Source organism: Anser anser (assembly GCF_964211835.1).
Source record: "Anser anser genome assembly, chromosome: 11".
NCBI lineage: Eukaryota > Metazoa > Chordata > Aves > Anseriformes > Anatidae > Anser > Anser anser.
The window spans coordinates 24,399,639-24,423,852 of record NC_139732.1 but is presented as its reverse complement, the minus strand read 5'-3'; the positions used below and the strand labels follow the sequence as shown (position 1 = coordinate 24,423,852).

At 40.1% G+C, this 24,214-nt stretch overlaps 1 protein-coding gene across 13 annotated transcripts; it reads right to left on the bottom strand.

The window, feature by feature from the left end:
• Window positions 1-3,126: 3,126 nt before the first annotated feature.
• Window positions 3,127-24,129, bottom strand: ADAT1 (adenosine deaminase tRNA specific 1). Of its 13 annotated transcripts, none has more exons than XR_014571227.1 (11): window positions 23,830-24,119; window positions 23,419-23,610; window positions 22,593-22,661; window positions 20,226-20,280; window positions 19,348-19,478; window positions 17,371-17,986; window positions 15,942-16,069; window positions 14,917-15,062; window positions 13,110-13,211; window positions 3,919-4,510; window positions 3,127-3,681 (listed from the first exon to the last, which is right to left on the bottom strand). XR_014571227.1 is itself a non-coding variant. In XM_083794929.1 (11 exons), the coding sequence occupies exons 1-10, from the start codon at window positions 23,933-23,935 to the stop codon at window positions 11,540-11,542; spliced, it is 1,593 nt and encodes a 530-aa protein (XP_083651055.1). In that variant the 5' UTR covers window positions 23,936-24,119; the 3' UTR covers window positions 3,127-4,510; window positions 11,503-11,539. The 13 variants fall into 13 exon arrangements, 10 of the variants coding, with proteins under 10 accessions (XP_083651055.1, XP_083651053.1, XP_083651054.1 ...); XR_014571228.1 differs by lacking the exon at window positions 15,942-16,069 and adding an exon at window positions 11,503-11,589 and having other exon boundaries at window positions 13,112-13,211; XM_083794929.1 differs by adding an exon at window positions 11,503-11,589 and having other exon boundaries at window positions 3,127-4,510; window positions 13,112-13,211.
• Between the last annotated feature and the right edge of the window lie 85 nt (window positions 24,130-24,214).

Here is a 24,214-nt window from a genome sequence, read left to right as displayed (position 1 = left end):
AAAACATACATAATTACTCTCTTAACTTCTCTGTAATTTTTCACTAGTTTGGTTTTAGAAGCCCAGGTACCCAACTTATTCCAGAGAATGAAGGGATAAAGGCTCTACATATACTTCACTTTGTATCTGCAAATGTACTTAAAACGTCAAGAAAACAAAGATTTTCTTTTGAACTGCGTACCTCTCCTTTAGAGAGGACAGTGTGTCTTGTAAATTGATTAAAAGCAACTTGTCTAGAACAGTGGGTCCCATATAGTCTTATCTTTCTGGTAACCCTTAAGGACTGACAAGGCGTTTCAGTCTATACAATGAATGAATCACAGAAGCGCAGAATCGTAGGGGTTGGAAGGGACCTTGAGAGATCATCGGGTCCAACCCCCCTGCCAAAGCAGGTTCCCTAGAGCAGGTTACCCAGGCAGGCGTCCAGATGGGTCTCGAGTATCTCCAGAGAAGGAGACTCCACAACCTCCTTGGGCAGCCTGTTCCAGTGCTCCGTCACCCTCACCGTGAGGAAGTTCTTTTGCATGTTGGTGCGGCACTTCCTGTGCTCCATTTTGTGGCCATTGCCCCTTGTCCTGTCCCCACAAACCACTGAAAAGAAGTTGGCCAAATCCCTCTGTGTCCCACACTTGAGATATTTGTAAACATTGATAAGATCCCCTCTCAGTCTTCTTATCTCAAGGCTGAACAGAGCCAGGTCTCTCAGCCTTTCCTCACGGGGAGGAAACCCTACAGCCCATAGGCCCCGTATCATCTCAGTGGCCCTCTACTGGACTCTTTCCAGAAGAACCCCGTCTTTTTTGTACCAGGAAACCCAGAACTGGACACAGTACTCCAGGTAAGGCCTGACCGGGGCAGAGTAGAGGTGGTGGATCACCTCCCTTGACCTGCTGGCCACGCTCCTTTTAATGCACATCAGGATCCCACTGGCCTTCTTGGCCACCAGGGCTCACTGCTGGCTCATGGTCAACCTGTTGTCCCCCAGGAATTTCTCCGCAGAGCTCCTTCCTCTCCAGCAGGTCGTCCCCCAGCCTGTACTGATATGTGTGGTTGTTCCTTCCCAGGTGCAGGACTCTACACTTGGTCTTGTTAAACCTCATTTGGTTTCTTCCTGCCCAGCTCTCCAGCCCATCCAGGTCTCGCTGAATGGCAGCACAGCCTTCTGGCATGTCAGCCACTCCTCCCAGCTTTTTATCATCGGCGTACGTGTTGAGGGTGGACACTACTCCCTCATCAAGGTTGTCAATGAAGATGCTGAACAAGACCAGACCCAGCACCAACCCCTGGGGAACACCGCGAGTCACAGGCCTCCAGCCGGACTCTGCGCTACCAATCACCATCCTCCGAGCTCTTCTGAATAATGAAGAAATGGAATTAACATCTCATTATTCTTACAGTAGCATTTCTATATAATCTTAAGCTTACTTGAAATATCATCTCTGGTATAAAGAAACAAATACTAGGTGAATTTAGATGGCCTTTCCTCAAAAATTATCTTGCTTCCATCTGTAAACCACCACTGCTGCAATGCGCTTGTAATGATGCTATCAGATTCTCAGGATAGTTACACTCTAAGAAAGAACCTTTCAACTGCATTTGGTTGCCAATTTTACTCTTAACACCTTTCTTTCCTTCTTATTGACAGTAGCTTTTCTTAAGAAGTAACTCACTCACTGTTTTCCTGCTTATGCCTCAAGCATTTCCTCCAGGCATGGTTTCATAACCATCTAGTAGTTTCTAACCATCAGAAGGAAGCCTGGCTCCACCCACAGCAGCACAGCCCTAGCTCTTCCTTTGCTCTTGTGCTTACTAGGTTAATTGCAAAGCTGTGAAAAACTAGCACAAAGCTACCTTGTTTTGGGGGGTCACAGTTTGTTTCTCCACAGACAGTAATTTGAATCACCTTCCATTTACTTTGAACATATTATGACCAGTAAGGGCTCCAGCCAGCATGAGGTGAGCAGTGAAAGCACACTGCAAAGATGAGAACTTTGCTTTTTCAGGGGGAGAGGGATGCTACCACATAATCTCAAGAAATTTCAGCTTCAAACTCAAACGGATGATAGTTTAATTTAGACCTGGACAAGTACTTGTTCTTATGCTCTGCTTTTGACTTCCTTTAAAATGAGCGGACTGTCTGCCCAACCTTCTTACTGCGATTGAGAATAGAACAATTTCTCCAACAGCAAAGCTGTTAAAGGCATCCCGTAAAAATTAGGAATTACAGTTTGTTTGTTCTAGCAAATAGGAATGATTGGTCCCAATACTAGCTTGGGGTAGCCAAATATCTATCTGGGTAATATAAAGACACACTGCAGAGCATTTTACACACGCCTTGGAAATCCTGCTGCCCTCATAAACTCTGCTGTTCCAATTACCAATTGTTTGGTTGTCCTTGTTAACCATCAGTTTACATGAATTTACATCATGTAACTGCTCATCTCAAAACTAGTCTGATGCCAAGACTACAGAACAACTAAGCTTTATGTAATCCATTTTAATATTGCAGCTGGACAGGTACTGGAAACATTCCAGTCTGGTCGGCAGGTTCACTTCAGACCTTGTTGATGATTAGTGAAGGGAAACTAGGTACGTTAAGGAACAGTTTCTGCAAGATCTCAGGGAAGGACAGAGGCAAATTTCAGGAGCCTGGAAATTTACCGGTTATCTTTTTAGTTAAGGTACAGGACTCTGCCCTCGGGATGCTATTTGCTCAGTGATGGTAACTGCTACCATTTTTCTTTAGCAGTTCACCCAGTGGCCTATCTGCAATGGCAGCTGGCCATCTTCCAGCCTCCGATGACTAACGCAAGTCACCATTCTCCATAATCCTCTGCCCTTTACACACACACGTAATGTCTTCCCCATCACCAATTCAGCTGGTCTTTCTGGATGTCAATGCTGGAGTTAAGCGGATAGGTTTACGCACACACAATTCAAGTTTGTTGTTATTCCCTCAATAAATAGATCTTCTGTAACACGATCTTTGCTACCAACTGTTCAGTCCCCTATGCAGCCCTGTAGGTTGGCTGTAAAAGCTGTTTTGAGAACTTCTGTACCCATTTTTCAAATCCAAAACAACAGTAAGATAGCAAACAACAGGAAACTCAAATAACTAAAGAATTCTTAAGCTCCAAATTAACCACTTTCTTTCATTCTGCCATTACATTGTCCAAATATTTTAGGAATAGCAGGTTACAGTAGAAAAAGTACAGAAAGGGAGCATGCTCAGTAGCAGTGACAGTCCTGAAATTACTCACAGAAGGTAATAATTGGGACAGAAAGCTTGAGGATGATTACCCATTGTTCCCCTCCCTCCCCCCTGCTAGCAATGTGGATTGTTTTGTCATGCAGATGTTATTTGGTAATAAAGCATAAAGGCAATGATTGCAAAGACTGCCAGAGACTACTTACAGTCCCCATCAGAGTGTTTCCACCTTTGCCAGCCTATTAATGAACACTTGCCAGGAAACACTGACATAAATGCTTAAGGCGTCCCTGCTTCTAATGAACCACGTATCACTGGAGAAAAAAGAAAAAACAGACCCTGAACCAAGGAACCAACCAACCAAAAACTGCCAATAAAAACCCAGTGTTGAACAAGATTGAACGAAGCAATTCAGGAGATGTCTTTCCTGTCCACGGAAGCACATCAACTGTGAAGGGGTATCTGGCAAAGTCCTGAAATTAAGAAATGCACGGGATAACATAAGCAGTATTATTTGACAGTCTTCTCCCCGGCACTCTTTTAATTCTGCTTTGGCTACTTTTAGGAATAGAAAATTATACGGATTACTTCCAGAAAAAGACCCTTGAACAAAACTATTTCCAATTAGGAGCAAAAAATTCTGTGGGGAGACAGAAAATTCTTGCAAGCACCGAACAAGAAAAGCCAAGAGTTATAAAAATACTACTTACTATACGTTAGGGTTGTCCCAGCAACACAAAAACAATCACAACATTATGAAGAGCAGAAGGAAAACCAGCACCAAAGTTTTACAATGACAGCCTTTCTTCCATAGCACTGTTTCAATTTCAGTTGACATTACTTCCATTTCAACAGACTACAGCTGATAAATCATATCCTCAGAAAAACGATGATTCGCATCACTGCTTCCTTACTTTTGAAGGCACGTTGTTTCATGCAGCTCAGAACTAAATATGCAGTGATTCTTCTCTACAGTTAAATAAAGGGGAGAGGGGGGTGCAGGGCGGGGTGCAAATCAACCAAAACAAAAAGATCTCTGATTTTACTTTCCTTTTCAGTCCTATCTCCTTATAGCACAGGAACTAGAGGACATCTTTACTGGCCCTTGAGTAGCATAGGTATCTGCTGGGTTTCAGGGCACTTTGATGTATTTACAGTTGCTTTTATTCTCATGTGAAGTGCAGGTATTCCTGGGCATTCTTGACCCAGCCCAGCAGCGCTTGGCTGCGCAGCACTTTCCAGGCTTCTTGATAACTTGATGCAGCTTCCTTGTAGTCCCAGTATGTTTTTAGGGTCTTCATCCTGACAGAAAATGCACAACAATGACAAATTGTCTATTATTCTATTGGATGTATTGTAACACCATGAAAAAAACAATCAAGCATTTAAGAATATGATGATGTCATATGAGCTTTTCCACACTAAGTGAAATTCTCTTGTGCTTCTCAGGGAGACTTGGAGAGGCCCGGGTGCTGAGGAAGTCAGCGTTTCTAGACATTGTCAGCAGTCTCATGAAAGAAGAAAACAGTAACTTGTCTGCCAAGCTTCATACATGCTCTCCAGCAACAGAAGTATCAGTGCCTGACTGTGACAATAGGTTACGGAAAACCCATGACAGCAAAAAACGTAGAACCAAAGCAGAAAAGGTGGCTAGAGATGAGTGCTTTGAATTGGGTTGAAGTAGCTTTGTTTTGCTGGAAGAACAGATGTGATTGCTGGCCAGAAGGGAAGGGAATAGGGAAGAAGAGTATTTCTTTTTTAACATGGAGTTATGGGGAAGAATGAGACAATTTATTTTTTTTTACTTTATTTTCTCCCTAAAGCATAAGAGGCTCAGTTTTGGTATTCTGCTCCCCTTTGTTATGTAGCACCTGCTCCCCACAATCTCAGGAAAACCACCACTCCCTCTGCTGAGTGCATGATACCATTGATTTTCAAAACAGGGAAATACAGGTCAACGGTATCTGAACACATAAGAGAGAGAGCACAAGCACCTCTAAAACAATTTCATATGACTTATTTCTTTTCCAGCCTCTTTCTTCTCCCTCTACCAGTGCCAAACCACATGAGACACACAATGTTTAAACATCAATCCAATATGAAGGGAAATTCGCAGGCAACATGACATTCCTCAATAAAGAGGAAGAGCCAAACTGCTCCAGGGATCCTAATCTAAAAAGTCTGAGAACCACTGCACTAGATTACAGAACAAACTTTCATGCTTAAAGGCACCACAGTCATCACCACCACCTAACACAGCAGAATAGCAGACCCTAAGAAGCTATAATTCAGCCATTCAGCATTCTATTATAAATGTATTTCTAGAACGCTGACATGCACAGCAAACCATGAGATAGCAACTATACAGAAGACCCAAGGTTCAGAAAGTGCAAGAGCAAAGAACCTGCCTACTCAACTGCTGAACATGGGAGACTTATTGAATCTCAGAATCATTTGGGTTGGAAGGGATCTTAAAGATCATACAGTTTCAACTCCCCTGCCATGGACCCACTAGACCAGGTTGCCCAAAGCACCATCCAACCCAGCCTTGAACAGTTGCAGGGATGGGGCATCCACAACTTTTCTTTTACATACTCTTACAAACCTGCCTGCACTCTTCGTTTGTCGTAGCCAATCCATTTTGCTTTCTTTACCTCTTTCACATTATTCAAACTCTGTAAAACTAACCACTGAGCTGTTTTTGAAAGTTCTGTGGAAGGGCCCACTGCAACTCAATGGAACAGACACAGAATCCCAGTACCAATGGTAGATCATGCTTTAGGAGCATCACTAAAGAGGTAAAAGACCACCAATTATCTGCGTAAGCAGTGTTCAGGAAACAGCACACATCCAAGTTGGACGGTGGACCTTAACCAGCTCCCTCAAATCTCTTGTGTAGGCTAGCTGTTCCTCTCCCAGGTACTCCAGCAGGGTCCTCAGAGATATGGTACAAGCCACCTGCACCTCCCCTCCACCTCAAGACCATTCTTGAAGGAGCAAAGTGTATGCTTATACTCAAACGTGATGACCAATTCAGTCTTTGGGAAGAAACTAAGTATGGAAAGTATGGGAGCATAAAAAAGTACTTCTGACACATTTAACATTTTGACATTGCCCTTCTTCACTGTAAATGCATCTAATGACTTGTATTTGTTCTTCACCATAGAACAGCTAATATCAGCTGCTGTTTACATCTTCAAAACACAGCTACTTGTACTTATTTGGTTACATCTAGGATGGTTGTAAATCAGAAAGAGACCTACAGAACACAGATTTTTGGACTGACTCAATCTTGTAAAAAGGTGAAACACCTGTTTTCCTTGGATTTGCTAGGGATGATGGTGCTATACACATATACATAGATTCTTCCATCAGCCACAGAGCCAAGAGAAAGACTGATGCCTAGCTGTTCATCATTTCATCCTCGCTAAATGTTGCCTTTTTTTTTTTCCTGAATTTGCTGGCAAATCAATGGCTTTTAAATGCATATCCAGCAGTCTGATCCAGTTTAACTAAAATACTTAAGGAATTTTCCCAACTTAGATTATTTCAACAGAGTTCTGTTATGAAACTGTTACAGTAGACAGTAAGGGAAAACATAGCTAGCATGAAAGCAGGATGTGCAGTGAGAAGCAGCTCAGTATTTTCAATTCAGTTTAGCAGTTACAAAACCACATACAACTGCAAACTCCTGAGATCCCATTCTCCAGGCAGGCAACATTGCTACAGGATTTAACAGCAGATGTAACAGAAAGCTGCATTTTAAACAGTTTCATCAAAGAGCAGCCCAAACGAAACAGATTTTTTTAATTCATGCTCAACTTCTGCCTTGGGCTTATGAGAAATTTTCAATATATATACACGTGGAAAAAATGCTTTCAAATTCAAAGTACATTACATCTGCCAGAAGAGCCACATGATTTGTCTGTATCTCTACTATGTTTGGGGCATTAAGACTGCAAGACTTTGAAATGAAGAACCTGTGACTTTTTTGGAGGGAGGAATTGGGGGGGGAGGGGGCAGAAATGAACACTTGTCTGCTGACCCAGGCAGTCCTGTAAATAATATGATCTCCAGCCTATCCAGGTCTGACTGTCTACATTCCTTTTATGTTTCCCTTTACTATTCCAATCTTACTGCTAGACTACACTATAGGAGAGAAGCAGAGTGGTTCCAACGCATGCCAGAGACATGAGAGGTGAGCCAATAGTGTCACACACTTGGAAAAAGCATCACACCAGCACCACTATGCTTAAAAAGGCTCATACATTCAGCCACGTGCAAAACTGAGCTGAAGTGATTCTTTTCACAAGCAGGGCAGCTTACGAAGAAAAACAATACACTGCTGCACACTGTCAGGCATTGACCAAAACATTAGTCTTACGGAAAAAAATAATGAATCACATCTAAGAAGATAAAAGCTCATATGTGTTCAATATATAAAAATAAGTGGTGAACCCCTAATGCTAGAGTGCCAGGAAACCATACTTTGCCTGATTCTCATAGCATCTTAAACATGAAACCAAGAGAATGTTCTGTTCTTTAGGTATTTTAATTTTAGCCATCTAAAAGTCCTTGTACCCTTAGTACACATACTCTTCTGTACAACAGCCTACCCGCCCTCCCCAGTGAGGCTTCTCCAGAACCGGAATCACCCATACATAATGCAGACTGAAAGGGAAGGAGAAAGAAAACACAATATTAAATGTAGTCAGGACCCATCACAGTTAAGAGAAAAGATGATCAGCCACCCATTTAACAAGCCCAGCAAGAAACTCAGGCTAGGTTTTTGTTGCAAAGCACCACTAAGATTCACAAAAGGGGTTGTGCAACTAGCCACACCTTGCACAAACTGCAGTGCCTGCTGACTCTGTAGAGTGGATGCCACTAAAAAAGGCTTTCAGTTTCCCAGGTGATGAACGAGGTATGAAGAAAAAGATTCTGCCAGCAGAATAAAAAACAACAATCCACAAAAAATTCTTTGCCATACTACCACCAAGTATTCTAAAACAAAACAAAACAAAAAAAAAAAACATAACTACAGAGGTTTTCACATAATTAAAGCTTTACATGAAACTAATGTAGTGATGTTCTTTTATTTTCTTCTTTCCTGTATGTAAACATGCTTCTCCTGCTTTCTGTCCCTTCCTTTCTCCTTCATTCTTGACATCTCTTCAGAATCAGTGCAGGCACTGTTCAGTTGGAACAGGTTGAGAGCATACTCAAAGTAGAAGTTTGCTGGCTCCTCTTAAAAAGCAAGCTAAGAAAATTGTGGTGATGTAGTACAGCTAACATGTGAAGCATAACAGTGGACAACAGGAGGTGAGAAAAGGGCTAAATAAAGAAAGATACTTGTCCTAATACACCCCAAAACTAACAAGACAAGCTAGCTAGCAAATTGCACAGGACTACAGAATGAGATTTCCCTTGGGTGAGCAGAACAGATGGGAGCCAAGAGATCAAAAAGTGGACCAGAAAAGGCAGGGAAGGAATGTAGGGGCAAAGCGAGAAAAATAAATGGTGTGACAGCATAGCACAGGAGCCAACCATCTATGAGAGGAGATAAGTTACCTTTGCGTAGGAGGAAAAAACCAAAACTGGTAAGAGCTGAATACACAGGAGTTCAGAGGAAGAAATTCCACGCTTTCAAATTGTTTATCTGAAGTCTACTTGAATTCAGACTACAAGGAATAAAAAGGAAGAAAACATCAGAATATTGTGCAGAAAGGGTAAGGGAAGAAGAAGGAAGCAGCAAAGCAACTTTTCATTTTGATTTTTAATTGAGGAGTAGGAAAAAGGGAAGACTTCAAAAGGAAAACAACTGAACAGGCTGACTGGTGAGCTAGCATCTCTGCTGTATAAACTGAGTTTGTGCAGCCTAAAAACGATGCCACATCTGCAAGTCAGCTGGACTTGGTCAGGAGAAGCCCAGAGAGAAAAATGGTAGAGGACAAAAAAGTCAAAGGAAATTACAAAGCCACTGAAGTCTAGAAAAGGCCTGAGGTAAGGTGACTTTACATAAGCAGCACACGATCAGCACAATGAGTCAACTACTCAACAATGAATTCGTTCATGCTCTATTCTGAGGAAATTACAGTGACTAAACAAGTGAGAACCCATTCCCTCTCAAAAGAGTTGATAATTTTATATTTAAAACTGAATTAAGAAGAAAGTGCATCTCTCCATGCAGTCTAAGTACAAGGTGCTGCACCAGATCAATCCCAGACATGAGACTGGGTGGAGAACTCATTAAGAGCAGCCTTGCAGAGAAGGACTTGGGGGTTTTGGTGGACCTAAAGCTTAACATGAGCCAGCTGTGCGCATTTGCAGCCCAGAAGGCCAACTGCATCCTGGGCTGCATCAACAGAGTAGTGGCCAGCAGGTTGACGGAGGTGATTGTGCTCCTCTATTCTGCCCCTGTGAGGCCCCACTTGGGGTCCTGCATGCAGGTTTGCAGCCCCAGCACAAGAAGGTTGTTTATCTGTTAGAACAGGTCCAGAGGAGGGCCACAGAATTGATCAGAGGGCTGGAGTGCCTCTCCCATGAAGAAAGGCTGAGAGAGCTGGGGTTGTTTGCCCTGAAGAGAAGGCTTTGGGGTGACCTCGTTGCAGCTTTTCAATACTTAAAGGGGGCTTATAAAAAAAGATGGAGAGCAACTTTTTGCCCAGGCAGACAATGACAGGACAAGGGGGAATGGTTTTAAGCTAAAAGAGGGGAGATTTAGATTAGATGTTAGGAGGAAATTCTTCAGAGGGTGATGAGGCCACTGGAACAGGTTGACCAGAGAAGTAGTGGATGCCCCATCCCTAGAAATGTTCAAGACCAGGCTGGATGAGGCCCTGGGCAACCTGATCTAGTGGGTGGCATCCCTGCCCATGGCAGGGGGGGTGGAACTAGATGATCATTAAGGTTCCTTCCAAACCAAGCCATTCTATGATCAGTTGAAACCATTTCAACAATAACATGGTTCACACTGACATCAGAGCTTTTAAATAAAGACACTTACGGACACAGAAGATAACTGCAGTCTTTCATTCACAAAACTGAAAACCAAGCAAGATCTAATAATTAGATCAAAGTACACTCAGGGTGTACTTTGGCCAAGTTTATCTTACCTAATGTATCGGTGCCACCGAAACGCAGAGATGGCCCATCTCCCCTGCTTCCAGACATATCTGCCTTCTACTTTTTTCCTTTTATGTATCGTTTTTTATTATTTGCTTTAGCTTTCCATGAGCCAATTCAGCTAATCAGTCCAATAGATATACAGAAGACAAGGAAAATGTTTTCTGCCACACTAGCTACTCGAACTGGCTCATTATGAGGTGGGAAAAGTGCTACTAATACCAGGGAGGGAACAGGAATGTACATCAGGTAACAACAGAGAGCACTGCAGGAACATGCCCATCAGTAGCTACAAGCAGTTAAATTAGCTCAACATCTACTATGATTTCATCTTAGAGGTGGAAAAATCATACCTGGAAATAAGACTAAAATAAAATAAACCTTCCAAAGCAACAGATTTGGCACCTTCTGCATCACTCAGAATAATCTCTAAGCCAAAGTAAGATGTATGTTTCTCTATATATGAAGCTATAACTCCTAATCATCAGGCATGGCAAGGTGAAATATCACCAAATATGTAATGTGATAATCATCCAGTCTCATACACAATCTCCAGCCTGAAAATCCAAACTTGTTTCCAGTGGTGTAAATGAAATCCCCATAAATGGATTCCTCAGACAAAAGCTTCTTTCTGTTCTTTCCAGAAAGTCTCCATCTACACAATGCACACGTTGCAGAAACAGCCCTGCACAGTCTCACCTTGCTAGCTCTTACTCCATCATACACTTAGCTGAAAGAAGATTTTAGCCTCGACTTTTCTTAAAAAAAACAGAGTAGTTTTCTGACAAGACAGAAAGTTGAACAGACTTACAAGGGGTCCACAAGACATCTATTGCAAGAGCAGGAAATGTCTCTGTGATCAGGAAAAGAATTTACTCTTTCCAAAAGCAGCAATTCTTCACACCAAAAGCCTTAACTCCAAACAAGCAGAACACCTCCAATTTCTTCTGTTTCTCATTAATGAGCTATTTCTCCAATGAGGCAAAAGACCAAAACCAAAAAGACTCTTCCTAACCCATCAAGGATATGCTGTATTCTTTAGGTATCAAATTTTAACAATGGAGTTATCTCAAGTGAGACTCATTGGAAAGGTCTAGTATCAACACATTATTCTTAAGTTTCATGAAGATAACTTTTCACTCACACAGATACTACAAAAATTTCTTTACCGGAGAGAGTCTGGTAGATTCTCTTGTGAAATACTCGTCACCAGCTTTTGGAATGCATGGAAGAGTTCCACTTTACAGATCTTGGATCTGATGGAAAAAATAAATCAGAAATGCACTTCCTTTTAATGCTTACAGCAATACATTCCAGCTGAACATTTTTGCTCCACCATTTAACTTTCCATACCCCACCTGAGCTGCCCACTGCTTTTCTTTTTTAAAACCTTAATTTTAAGTGTTATGTTGACAAAGAGCTGTATTGCCCCTATTGTCCCAGCCAGCCCCATCAGTTTGCAGAGGGAACATTTTAATATCCCCACATTATCTGTATGAGACTGGACCATCAATTTGCTCACAATTATAGCACAGGCTGAACCAGAGGGACTAGTCCCAGAAGTGATCACACAAGTACAGAAGGACTTCAAGAGCTTGTTCAAACTGGAAAATTTGTATTATTCAGAAAAAAAAAAAAGAACCAGAAGAAATATCTGCAACAGTGCTGCCCTTTTCGCAACAGTGAGAAGGATACATTCAGCAACAGATGGAGGGCAGTTAAATACAAAGAGATTCATCAAAAAGTAAAGTGAAAGTTTGAAAGGTCTTAAAGATACCACAGGCATCTCTGTCGGCTTTAAGCCCTTCTCTTCTCCCAGGTCAGACAACCATATCAGCTCTTCATGAAACATGGATGGGGCTTTCAAAACAAACTAATTTTTCTATGGAATTAAATTCTTATTACATGATTATCTTTATGATGACTAATTCAGTCTTCCAACACATACAAGCTAACTCTCCAGAATTATTAAAAGAAAAAGCGCTTTCTATTTTGCTTTAGGTTAAGAACCCCAAAACTGGCATGCAAAGATACTCTAAAATTTCATTTTCACGTTAATCTGTCAAAAGTTCATATTGTAGTTTTTAGTGTTTTAGTTAATTAAGCATAGGCAAAAGCACATACCGGAAGACTACTTACAAATTGCTTTTAGTCGGTCAACTTTATCTTCCATGAGATTTAGTGTTATCTAATACGTTTCACAGAGGAAAACCAAACAACCCTCCTCCCCCCCCATTCCCAATCACCTAAAGGCTCCTTGAAGGGGGGAAAAAAAGGGAACAGAAATACAAGTCTTGTTTAGTATTGAACAAACCCCCTACGTTAAGGCTACAAATTCCTTATATGGACCTTTTACCACAAAAGCTGTTAACAAAGAGCTGACTGTTACAGAAAAAGAAATCTGTAAAAAAGGTCATGCAACACATTCATTTCCTTCAGTCTCCAGTCCAAAAGGTACAAGGTAAAAATTTTTCCAACTTTGCCAACAAATAAGCTGTCTTTTAGGGAATATTGATCATAGTCCCCCACTACTATTATTGAGAATGTTCTCCTTTATAAACAGTGACAAGCAAGAAACAGAATAAACTTGTTAGCCCTCATTCAGCTTCTCTCACCTTCTCTCCCTTACACAATGACTATTCCTTTATCCACACCACCTTTCCCCACTCAAAGAATTTCTGCTCTGACAATGCCATCACACACCACAGTGACCTAAGAGACAGGCATGTATGCTAAAACCTAAGATATGTGCATCCATGTATCACAATACTCTCACACCTGCTCTGATGGCTCCCAATCCCTTTCTTTGTTGTTCCCTGCCGGAAACCATCTGAGGTGACATCCAGAGGTTGTTCAGGAACTGCACTCCAACTGATAGCTGAGAAAGAAAGGATTATTAAAAGAACAGAAACTCAGCTAAAAATAGTAAGAAAAAATACACACACACTTCATCTTAACCAGCTCTTTTGAGAGCCCATGCCTCTTTAAACATTTAGCCTACAGCTCCATAACTTTCCCATTTCTTAGAGGGATTCTCTCCTTGGTGTATCCAGTCTAGACAAAGCATGAATAAATTTCCAAGTCAGATGGCATAATTTTGTATCAGGTTGTAAAACACACCCCCATACTACTGGTACCAGTCAACCTTTGTTTTCCTTATTATGATATTGTGCATCCTCTAAATAGTTCTCTGTATGTTTCATAACTGACACACAAATATTTGTAGACATTACCTGAAAAACGTTACTAGCCAACAGTCAAATAAAAATACTTTGTTGGAAGAGTTGTTAAATGCTAACAACCTTATCTTTTACCCCCATCCTGATATGTAATTACAATATTAGACCGTATACTTCTTGATGCTGTAACTCAGCGCACCATATCTTACAAATTTATAAATAACTAGCAAGGCATCTGAAGAGGCTCATCACCAGAAACAAAAGTGATTGACATGCCCAGTCTGCGCCTCCATAGCCTAACAACAGTATTATTAAGTTCTACTGTCTTGAGATAATTTCTGCTCCCTTAATTCTCATTTCTCTCTTCCAAGCAGGTGAAAGAGTTGCAACAAATTTAGACGTAATTCTGATTTTCCTCTGCTCATGAAAAACTCCATCTAACATAATTAATATATACAAAACTGTTTCATAAAGTATCATTTACCATCTTCTAACAGATGGACTTGAGTAACTGTACAAAAGTAAAGAGTAAATAAAAAGTAGAAGTAACTTTTATTTAGTATATTTAGTCACAGTTTGCTTCAGACGTTTTTTGTTAAGTGAATTCACAGCATTTTCAACAATATATTTTGCTTCCTATCTCACAGTATCAGAATCTTTTCCCTACTGGCACCTGTAAATTGTACACAATTTAATACATCTGTGAATTTCATTAAAGAGACATTTGTTTCTATTTTATCATCAGGTCTATTCTAAGAGAATAACTTCCAAATAAGCCAGAAAAATATACAACAGCAGAAGGTAACCACGCCCAAGTTCTGAGAAAATGCTTACCCATACACATACAGTAGCACTTCTTCCCCCCCAAAAGAGAGCACATTGCTAAATTGCCACATTGCTAAATTATGTGACTTGCAAATTCATTCATCATCATGACAGAAAATGTGATGTCCAAAAACTTCTTATCAATTAAACCTTTATACTATACTACTCTGTATTTCTTCCATATTCAAAGATTTCTGGGGCGATTATAGCCATAACTCAGCGTGGCAAATCTTCTGTTCATTACCAAGGAGAACACAAAACTAACTTAAACAAGAATTCTTTTGATTCTTCTTGCCCTCAGAACTTTTGTCTTGGCTGTTTATTTTCTACCTTTGTTTAGATTATAAATTCCTAATGGCGTTGACCGAGTGTTTATTCAGTCTGAAAAGTGCTTACAGGAAAATAGGGGCAGACTGCAAATACTATTAAGTTCTGTTCTGAAATTAGTACCTTGATGTACGTCATACTTTGCCTCTAGCACTGGCAATGAATGATGTTACGTTTTAGGAAACATCAAAGCCACATAATTTATATTTTGATTTCTGCACACAGTTACAAAACTAGTCCAAATTAACTCACCCGCGCTACAGGGAACAAGTTTTGTTTTGCTGTTAGTTTGAACTTCCTGGATTGCCTGACGGCTATGTTCAAATCGAAGCTCTGACTGCAGCAGTTTAACCTCCTGAGTGAGAAAACCATCTGGTAAAGATGAGACATGCTGACACCTACAGTAAACATGGAAAAATGCAAGTGATTTAAAGTCTCATCTTCCAGGACGAGCAGATTCTGTGCAATTTCCCTTCATAATCAAAAGCATGTTACATTTTAAAAGTGAACTGAATGTGAATTGTAAGAGATGCAAGGAGATATGGGGACATTTTCCCCTTCTAAACAGTATTTGTTTAGGCTGTAAAACAAACAAACAAAAAAAAACACAAAGCCACAGAGTTTAGTAAGACCTTGTCCTTCCTAGAGAAACAACAACAAACTGATTTTAAAACAGGTCTAATTAAAAACTACTACAACTCCATAGAAGATAGACAGAATAAAAACTGCAATATAATTCTGCAATCATAATGAAAAATAATAATTAGAATGTATTTACACAGTCAACCGTACTACATTAACGTTTTTATGAACCTAAGGGTTCATAACTAAAGACCAGCAAGATACAAATTACACCTAAAGTTTCATGTATAATCTCAGTTTTGTTACCTTCAATTATTGTTACATTCTGAATGATATTAGGATCATACAGGGAGGAAAAAACAGAATCTGTTTATTCACGGTATTTATATAAAGCAAGAATGAATTAAAACTGAGGTTTGCATTGTCAGATGTAATAGTCTGAAAAAGTGCCTGACTTTGCAACCTAAAACTGATGAGGCTGGGCAAACTGACAACTACTGCTAATGCAACCAAGTGTTAACCTGAATTCATGACTTTCTTATCTGGTTGCCAAACACTGATCATCTTTATAAACCTAAATAGACTCAATCACTGCAATTTCTGTGTTAGGTCCAGAATTCAGTTTCCATGAGTTGCACAGCACACCTGAGAGCACATAAAACTCTGAGAAGTATTGTTCTGAAGTTTTGACTAACCTCTACTGAGAACAGACAGACAATACAATGATTTTGAAAGTTTCCATGGGATGCAATTGCATGCATATGCAGTAACCCAGATATTAGTCTCGTAGAAAATCTGAAGTTTGGATTCAAGCTCAGTAAGACTTTAAACAGCAAAAAAAAAAAAAAAAAGTTTTTACTAGTTTTTACTGCAGCTCCCTTCAAGTAATGTTTAAAATAACAAATCCTTTACCCTGATAATTGCTGAAAGTAATTCTGAAATTAGGGTCTGAAATCAGTGAGAGATTAATAAGAACTAATAAGGTAAACAAAGGCTAAGTTCTAAAAGGTTTTGTAAGAACAACGAGAAAGACATCCTTTCCACCATTACCCTTTGTAAGAATATACTGTCGCAGTGCATATATAAAGGGTACATATGTAATATTAACAGCAAGCTATTTCTGAATGACATGCTCCAACTGCAGAGAGATGTGTAATGTGACAACCATGAGTTACTTACCTGAAAGCAAAAGCAGCTAGTCAGACAGTATTTTTATAACCTTTAAATACATGGTGTCTTGAAGACAACAGCACACTCACAAAAATGAAATTAATTACACAGTGAGCAGTCACATAGCAAAGACATAAGGATGTTCTGCTTCCAGGACTAAATAACAAAACAGAGAAAACAGAAACTAACAAAAAAAAATCTTAAGTACGTTATTTTAAAATCAGTGAGGGAAACACTGGAAAGCAACAAAAATCCAGTACCTTCCTAACTCACCCATTTCACCCTAACTCACACATTTATGAAAATGTGCAAAAGGTCTACCTTAGTATTCATTTGGAACCTTTTTATGCAGATTACCTTCAGGATGGACATACTTCAGAGCTTAATTTAATTTAAGGAAGGTTTTGTCCAGCCATTTGCCATTTTTGGAACTCTATTACTCAGTTATTTCCAAGAAATAAAAGCTGGTTTTGCTGAGCAACTCATTTCTATAGAAGAGAACTTAAGGATATTCAGAATGGTTTCATGGAGTAAAGACAAATAAATAAATTAAAAGCTCTGCTTGACACTATTTGAGGAAAAAAAATATCGAAGAGGTTCAAGAAAGTTCAACTTTGCAGAAAAATACCTTGAACACACATCCTTTGAGGTTTTATTTTCTGCTGGAAGGCTTCTAGAAAAGCTCAGGTGATTAACAGCCTCTCGCTGCTCCATGAGGGGACAACCAAGTGGATCCTGAATCTAATGCAAATTCTTTGGTACGTTTTCAAGTCTGATCAGCATCAGCAGTAGTCATCTTTCTCCATACTGCACAGGCCTTTCTCAAAATGTGAATTTGCAGAAATCCACACTTTCTGCAAATGACTTTAGTGCTAAGTCCTGATATTTGTATGACATTGCCTTACACAACTCAGTTTCCATACAAGCTAGCTGATTTCCAGAGAGAGAACTTACCTTTCAATAACTGCTCTCCGCATAGCTTCTTGGCTATATGGACACTTCCCTACTATAATTGCTGACAAATACACTGGATATTGAAGGAAATGCATCAGGAGAGCTCCTTGACACCCCAACACATTCCAGCGAGCCAGTTTATCACTGCAGGACATAGAGCATGTTCTGTCCCCACGACCTGGCTTCACTCGTAATAATCCTACACGGTGATACCCTATCCCAGGTACTCTGGCATCATCCAGCTCTCCAGGTACACATTTTGCTCCAGTTCTATAAACATCTACTGCCTTCAGTCTGCTTAAGCCAGTCTCATTAGCTGCTTGCATCTGTGCAGAACACTCACAACTCTTTGGATTAGCGTTGCCTTCTGGTTTCACAAATACTTGCTGAATAGGCAGGTCCTCAATGATCATGGAAAACCAACCACCATCGTTATTTTTCCTTCTCTTGATTATATGATTACTTGACATTTTCTGCAATTTCCTTTTATCTTTGAGACCCAAATGATCACAGTTACTACTACACTGTGCTGACTGTCCAGCTGCATCAGCTCCACTCACTGACTTAGAAAGCTGGTTCTCTGGTTCACTAATTGGAATAATAGAAGCATCTCCACCTAGAACAAAAGAAATAGCATCAAAATTAGCAACATGTCTCATGTGATTGAAACATCACTCCAGTAATATTATGGTTACTACTAGCTTTTACAGATCTGCACTCGGGAAAATGTAATCACAGGAAGACACTCTTCAAACGTTCTCCTCTACAATGATGAATCAGACTTAGGTGAAATTTGAGCCAGCGTATGTTAAATTTCAAGCTTTTACATTCTAAGAAGAAATAACCAAAACTGGAAAATTTAAAACAAAAACTATAAAACAAAAGGTATCAAAGGTGTCTGACAAACTGCAAGCAATGCAGAAAACTCACAGGAAAATTAGGCGTGATCTAACTAAATGTTATGGAATACTGCAAAATAATAACGAAAAAAATCCTATCAAATAAGGATGAAACCATAATCTACATCACTAAAATGAGCTCAAAAACAGAATTCCAAGGACAAGTTCAAAGCAAACAAAGCCTGAGAAGCATTTGAGGAAAAGGCAGTCCGGAAATTACTTTTGCTATTAAATTTGAAGATGTAGATTCTACTCTCAAGTTGCATTAACAAAGAAAACCATTATAACTTATTCCAGCAATGCCATCAAAATTATGAAAATGTATGTACAACTGTGCTAACTCACTGTGTGAAATACTGAGGGGGAACATTTTGAGAGTACTTTGACTTCTCTGCTCTGGTAACAGACTAACAGTTGAAATAACACACTGGTAAGAGTGTGCTAACATCAAAACATCTGAAAAGCTGGTAGACTGACAGGTCACGTTCCTACATTTTTACCAATAGACCCTCATCTATGTGGTGGTGGTTTGTGTTTTTTGTGTTTGTTTCTGTTTTTGTTTGCTCTCCCACCTCTCCCCCCTCCTGCTCCCCTCAACCGAATAGTCTTTTCTGTGACAGAATAAAAGGTTGCATTCCATTCCATAATAAGTTTTGGGTTGGGAGGACAGTATTTCTCTTTTTTTTTTTTAAAGGAACTGTAGAAAGTGACAATGCTTTTTCACTGAAAGCTGAGCCCAGGAAGACAACATTTAAAACAAAGTAACCAGGAAATATGACACGACTTCAGACATTCTCATTTCTGGAAAGGAAAATTGTAATCATTACTATTCAAAGAGAAAGCAAAGCATTCCACTATATAATGAGCTGTATATCCAGTCTAATGACTGCTCGCGGATTACATTCAGTGAGATAAAATGCCAAATGTATTGGTGGAGCACCAGTCAAGTACATCTTAGGGCACATACCAATGACATGAGCTACTTCCTCACTCGCTCCAGAAAGACCAAAGAGAGGTATAAACTTTTCTGTCCCTTGCAAGCAGGAGCCATGAAATTAGTTCACTCCAACATACTCACATGGGGTATGACTAGAGAAGAAAACAAATATGATATTTGGTTTGAGTTTCCATTTCCCTGTTTCAGTTCCTGGAATAAAGATGCTGCATTGCTGATAGGAAACTGCCAGGCACATCTGATGGAGAAGATACCTGTTAAACAGAAAGTTTCCAAGAATCATTCACTTCACTTTTGATGCATGGGAAAATAACAAAACTTAGATTCCCACTACTGCTTATTTGCTCCTGACGAAGTATTTGAGGAGCCAAGCAATCAGTTATGCTTCTGCAGACAGCTCTCAACATAAACACAAATGCATCACCAGAACCTGAATAACAGACTTCAAAGGGTTATGTTCAGAAGAGGTAACTACCTTCTCATGTTGTGTATCTGAGGCCTACTCCTCCCACTCTTTTTTCCTTTTTTAAACCAGCACAGCCAGTCATCTGATTTGACAGCTGGTTTAGCGGCATCAAACAGCAGAAAATGAAAACTTGCTTCTGCCACCTAAGTTCCTTGAAACTGTTTATCCTATGCAAACATAAGATTTGGTATATGGGAAACAGCAAGAAGGCTACAATTGGCAGCAAATCGTAAGACCAGTATTGACCTCACAGGAAATCACATCCTACTTCTTTGTAGAGTCCCTGCAGTAATGAGTAAAAAACAAGCTTTCGTACAAGGGTCTTAAACACAATCCAGACATTTTAAAAAAAAAAAAAAAGGTTAAACTTCTGCTAACAAAAGGAAAAAAAAAGATGTAATACTATCTCTTTCTCTGTTACATTCTCATCCCTGAAGCTGCAAAATCTGTCTATTTCACCCATAGGTCAGAAGTGCATCACAACAAACAACCCTCAAGTGGCACTGGAATAGAGCACAAGAACTTCCTGTCTCACCTCTGGAAGCTCCTCTTGGCTACAGTTTCAGCATGACTGTCATTCAGAATGTCTCCTAATACAACGAACAAATGAGAACAGTATGCGTCATTATTGAAAAGGAGACAAACAAACAAAACAGAATTTGACAGACCACATGGTTCTGTAGATTTGCTAACAATTGAATGTTTAACATTGGTATTAGGTTATTCCAAGACGTTTAAATTTCCAGTCACAACAAAAGGAGGTCAAAACCCTGTAACAATGAAGGATAAATCCTTCACTCTGCCACGAGTCAGAGACTCATTTAAACATTAAATTTTAAAACTTCTATTATCTGAAATCCTTTGAGTTGAATAAGCTGTCTTCCTTCAAAACTTTCCTGCAGTTTGTTCTTAATAGTAAATCATGATATTCTCAGCGTATGCATAACATCCAATAGTTTTCAAGTGTGTGTTAACCTTTCAGTCAAAGTTTCTTGTTGCACTACGCCCTATGATTTAAATTACATTTTTTTGTAACTATTTCTGGCATTTATCAGGTTTACACAGTGAATCTTTAAACTTCCTGGAATGTCCACCTATTGCTGTATCTGAAAGAACAGGAGCTGTAAATCAGCTATTATTTCAGGAATAAAACATCACATGATTGAGCAGCTCCTCAGGCAACATTGCAGAACTCTCGAAGGCTTTTCACAAACTTTTTCTACATCCACAATCATTCCCACAGTTCTCCTATGAAGTCCTTTCCAGTTCAACAATAAGCCTTTCTACTAGGAGAAAGAATGAAAATAGCAACCGGAATAGAGAAAATAATGCTACTAATATAAATAAATGCACCCTTTTACTCATTCACCCTACAGTTTTGGAAGTATTTTTTTTTTTTAAATCACCCATTACCTGCTAAAGAGGTATTTTGGCTGCATATGCTAATGCTTACCATTGCAAATCCAAATGGCTAATTTAATACCTATAATTTTCTGCTCATGGCAGTAGTGCATGCTACTAGGTCTTTACAAACATTAGTTTTTTAATTACTTTTTTCAATTCTTATCAATTTTAACTAGCAACAGCATCTGCAATATATTCTACACGACTATTATCCTCTTTCTAAAGCAGATTAAGCAGAGAAGCTACTCCAGAACTTTTTGCCATGATAAAATCAACCCTTCAACAATTTTTTCTGCCTCTAAAATTCTTGATAGAAGACAATAATCTGCCTCTCAGTTATGTAGAAAAGTATCTGCTACATGAATCTTCGTTTTTTCTTGAAGATGGGTAAATTATTTCTTAGTGCTTCTACCTTCCTATCTCTCAGTTATGCAACTTTGTTGGGGCAACATAGGAGGATTATCATCAAAATCTCAAGAAAAGTTGCAGGAATAATTTTACTTTCTGTTTTTCTGACATATTAAAGACTAAAGGGTTCATCAAGAAACAAGACCTAATTAATCTGACATTACAGTTTCTTTTTCTAGGTCTTTTTCTAGGATTTAATGAAAACAAAATGTGCCAAAGAGCTCAGCAGGCTAATTTCCAGATCATTCTTAGGGCCTTTAAAATGAAACACGGATTTTCTACATTCCTATCTTTTGGAGCAGTAGCCATCTCTAATGAGAAATTATATGTCCTTGACATGCAGATCAACTGCTTATATTTCTGGGGAACTCTTAAGGATATTTAGGAATCTGACAATTTTCTGCAATATTTAATGCTATCCTCTTTCTGCGCTTCTAAAAATTTGTCAGGTCAATTTACAGAAGTACCTCACATTTCCTATAAACAAAGGAAAATATCTGCTACATGAATCTTCATATTTTTCTTTAAAATGAGTAAATGATTTCCTCGCACTTATCTTCCTAGCCGATTTACTGCCACTATACATTTAGATGATACACTGAATTCTAATATCCACTCTGCTATAAAGCACAAAACCTTTTTTTAAAAAAAAAGTTTTGCCTTTTTTTTTTTTAAAAAAAAAAAACCTTTTTCAACACTATCATGTTTTGTTTTTGTTTTTGTTTTTATCATTGCAACTTACTGTTACTTCCCACAATAGGACAGGATTTTGAATTTTCACAAAATGATATCAAGACTTGAATCACATCTAAACCATAGTAAATTTCCCATGCTTTCATTATAAAAAGTTTGTTACCATAACTTCATTAACATGACCTAATTTAAAAATTGCAATTGCAACAAATATTTAGGGCAGCCATTTTGGCTGCCTAAACATGTCTTCTTGCCAGGGGTGAGGACTACCTTACATTTTTGGCTTCAATCCAAAAGACTGAGCTCAACATCTTGGACATTTTTCACTGATTATACGACATTAGAAAGAAGGAAGCAAGGACAGCCAGTCTGTTCTTAGATTTTACACCACACTTACCAGTTTTTCTCATTTTGTTTTGGCCAATACATTTTGTTCCAGTTCCCATAGCAACAACTTCCTTTGTTACTGAAAATGAAAACATTAATTGAACAAGCTATTTCCAGAAGCATTGCTCTTATGCAGTCATTCTATTAAGACAGCACACAGAACATCATGGAGGAGGCCAGGTACAGAGAGGCAAGCAGTGAGACATCCCAGACAGGAAATTACCAGCTGTAGAACCAACACAGCAGGTACAACCACCGGTGCTCTGGAAAGCCTATGATCCCAAAGCAGGGGTGCTAACGCTGACTTGATATGCTAGGTAACAAGCACTTCACTTGTGTGAACACTAGCAGAGGATTCCTCATATGCATAAGAAATAACTACAGGATACAATCTGCATGACAACATGGAAGTTCGCAATCATCTTCTTTTCCTTTATTGGCACTAACACAAATACACAGTGCACTAACACAGTCCGTTAAACAAGGGTGAAGTGAGACCCTTCCGGGATTCTTATGAATAGCCGAACACACTTTTGCAGGCATTTACTTTAGGTATTCAGGTCCTGCCCAGACTTTCGCCGCTTACTGAACAGCAAAATACAGGCCTTTCACCTTCTTAGTTACAGTCTGGGAAGAACAGCATTCCAGTACTGTCTTTTCAGACAGAAGCTGTAAAAACTCTTACAAAGAATAAAGAATTTGGGGATAGAGAGAAACGGGACAAGAAGGGGTACTTTGCTTTGTTTTTTTTTTAAAGGTATCTTTGAAAGCAAAGAAAAAAGCAACAAAGAAAGCTCCACCACCACTGCTCAGCTAGCAAAACAACTCATTCTTACCCTGCAGATTCCCTGGTCTAGCAGGAACCTCTCTTTGGGCTGCGGACTCCACTTTGACAACAGCTGCCAGTGAAGTCCATTCCCTTTTTGGATCTGGTTTTCCCTGCTTAGGGAGTCTGGTCCTATAATGCTCGTAACATAGCTCAGCAATTTCATCAGCTGACCACGCGGCTCCTGGTGCAAGTCCAGTTTCTAAACAGAATGTGATTCCATCATGCTAATTCATATCCCCTATCCTTTCAAACCCTACCGCCCTGTGGCATATGGCACCTTCCCGTACCAGACCCCAACGCCCAAGGCCCACCTGCACCACCCCTTTCAAGATTATAGGCACTATGTTGTACGGAATAAAGATTTGTGGGTTTCCCCTCCCCCCATATCGCCAAGAATAGAAAAAAACAATGCTAGAACCCGAACAGCCCAGGAACAGGCGAGGTGGCTGGATCCCCGACGGTCCCGCTGCACAGCAGCCCCCAGTGTTCATCACACCACCGTCCCGGCGCGGTTCCTGCGTCATCACTGACGTGCCTGGCACCACCGCACTCGCCTCGGGGCCTCCGGGCCCCCGCCACACCTCAGCGACCGAGGAGCGCGGGGCTCCGCAGCCGGCGCCGCGGCCGACCCGCAGCAGCGCCTCAGCGCACTCCTCGGCGGCCTCGGAGCCGGCCCCCTCCCCTCAGCGGGCGCCCCACAACCCCCGCCCCCCGCGCGGCCGCAGGCCCCGCCCCCGGCGCGCGCGGGCAGCGGGGAGCTGCAGCTCCCGCGCAGGCGCACACAGAGACACAGAGGCACTCGC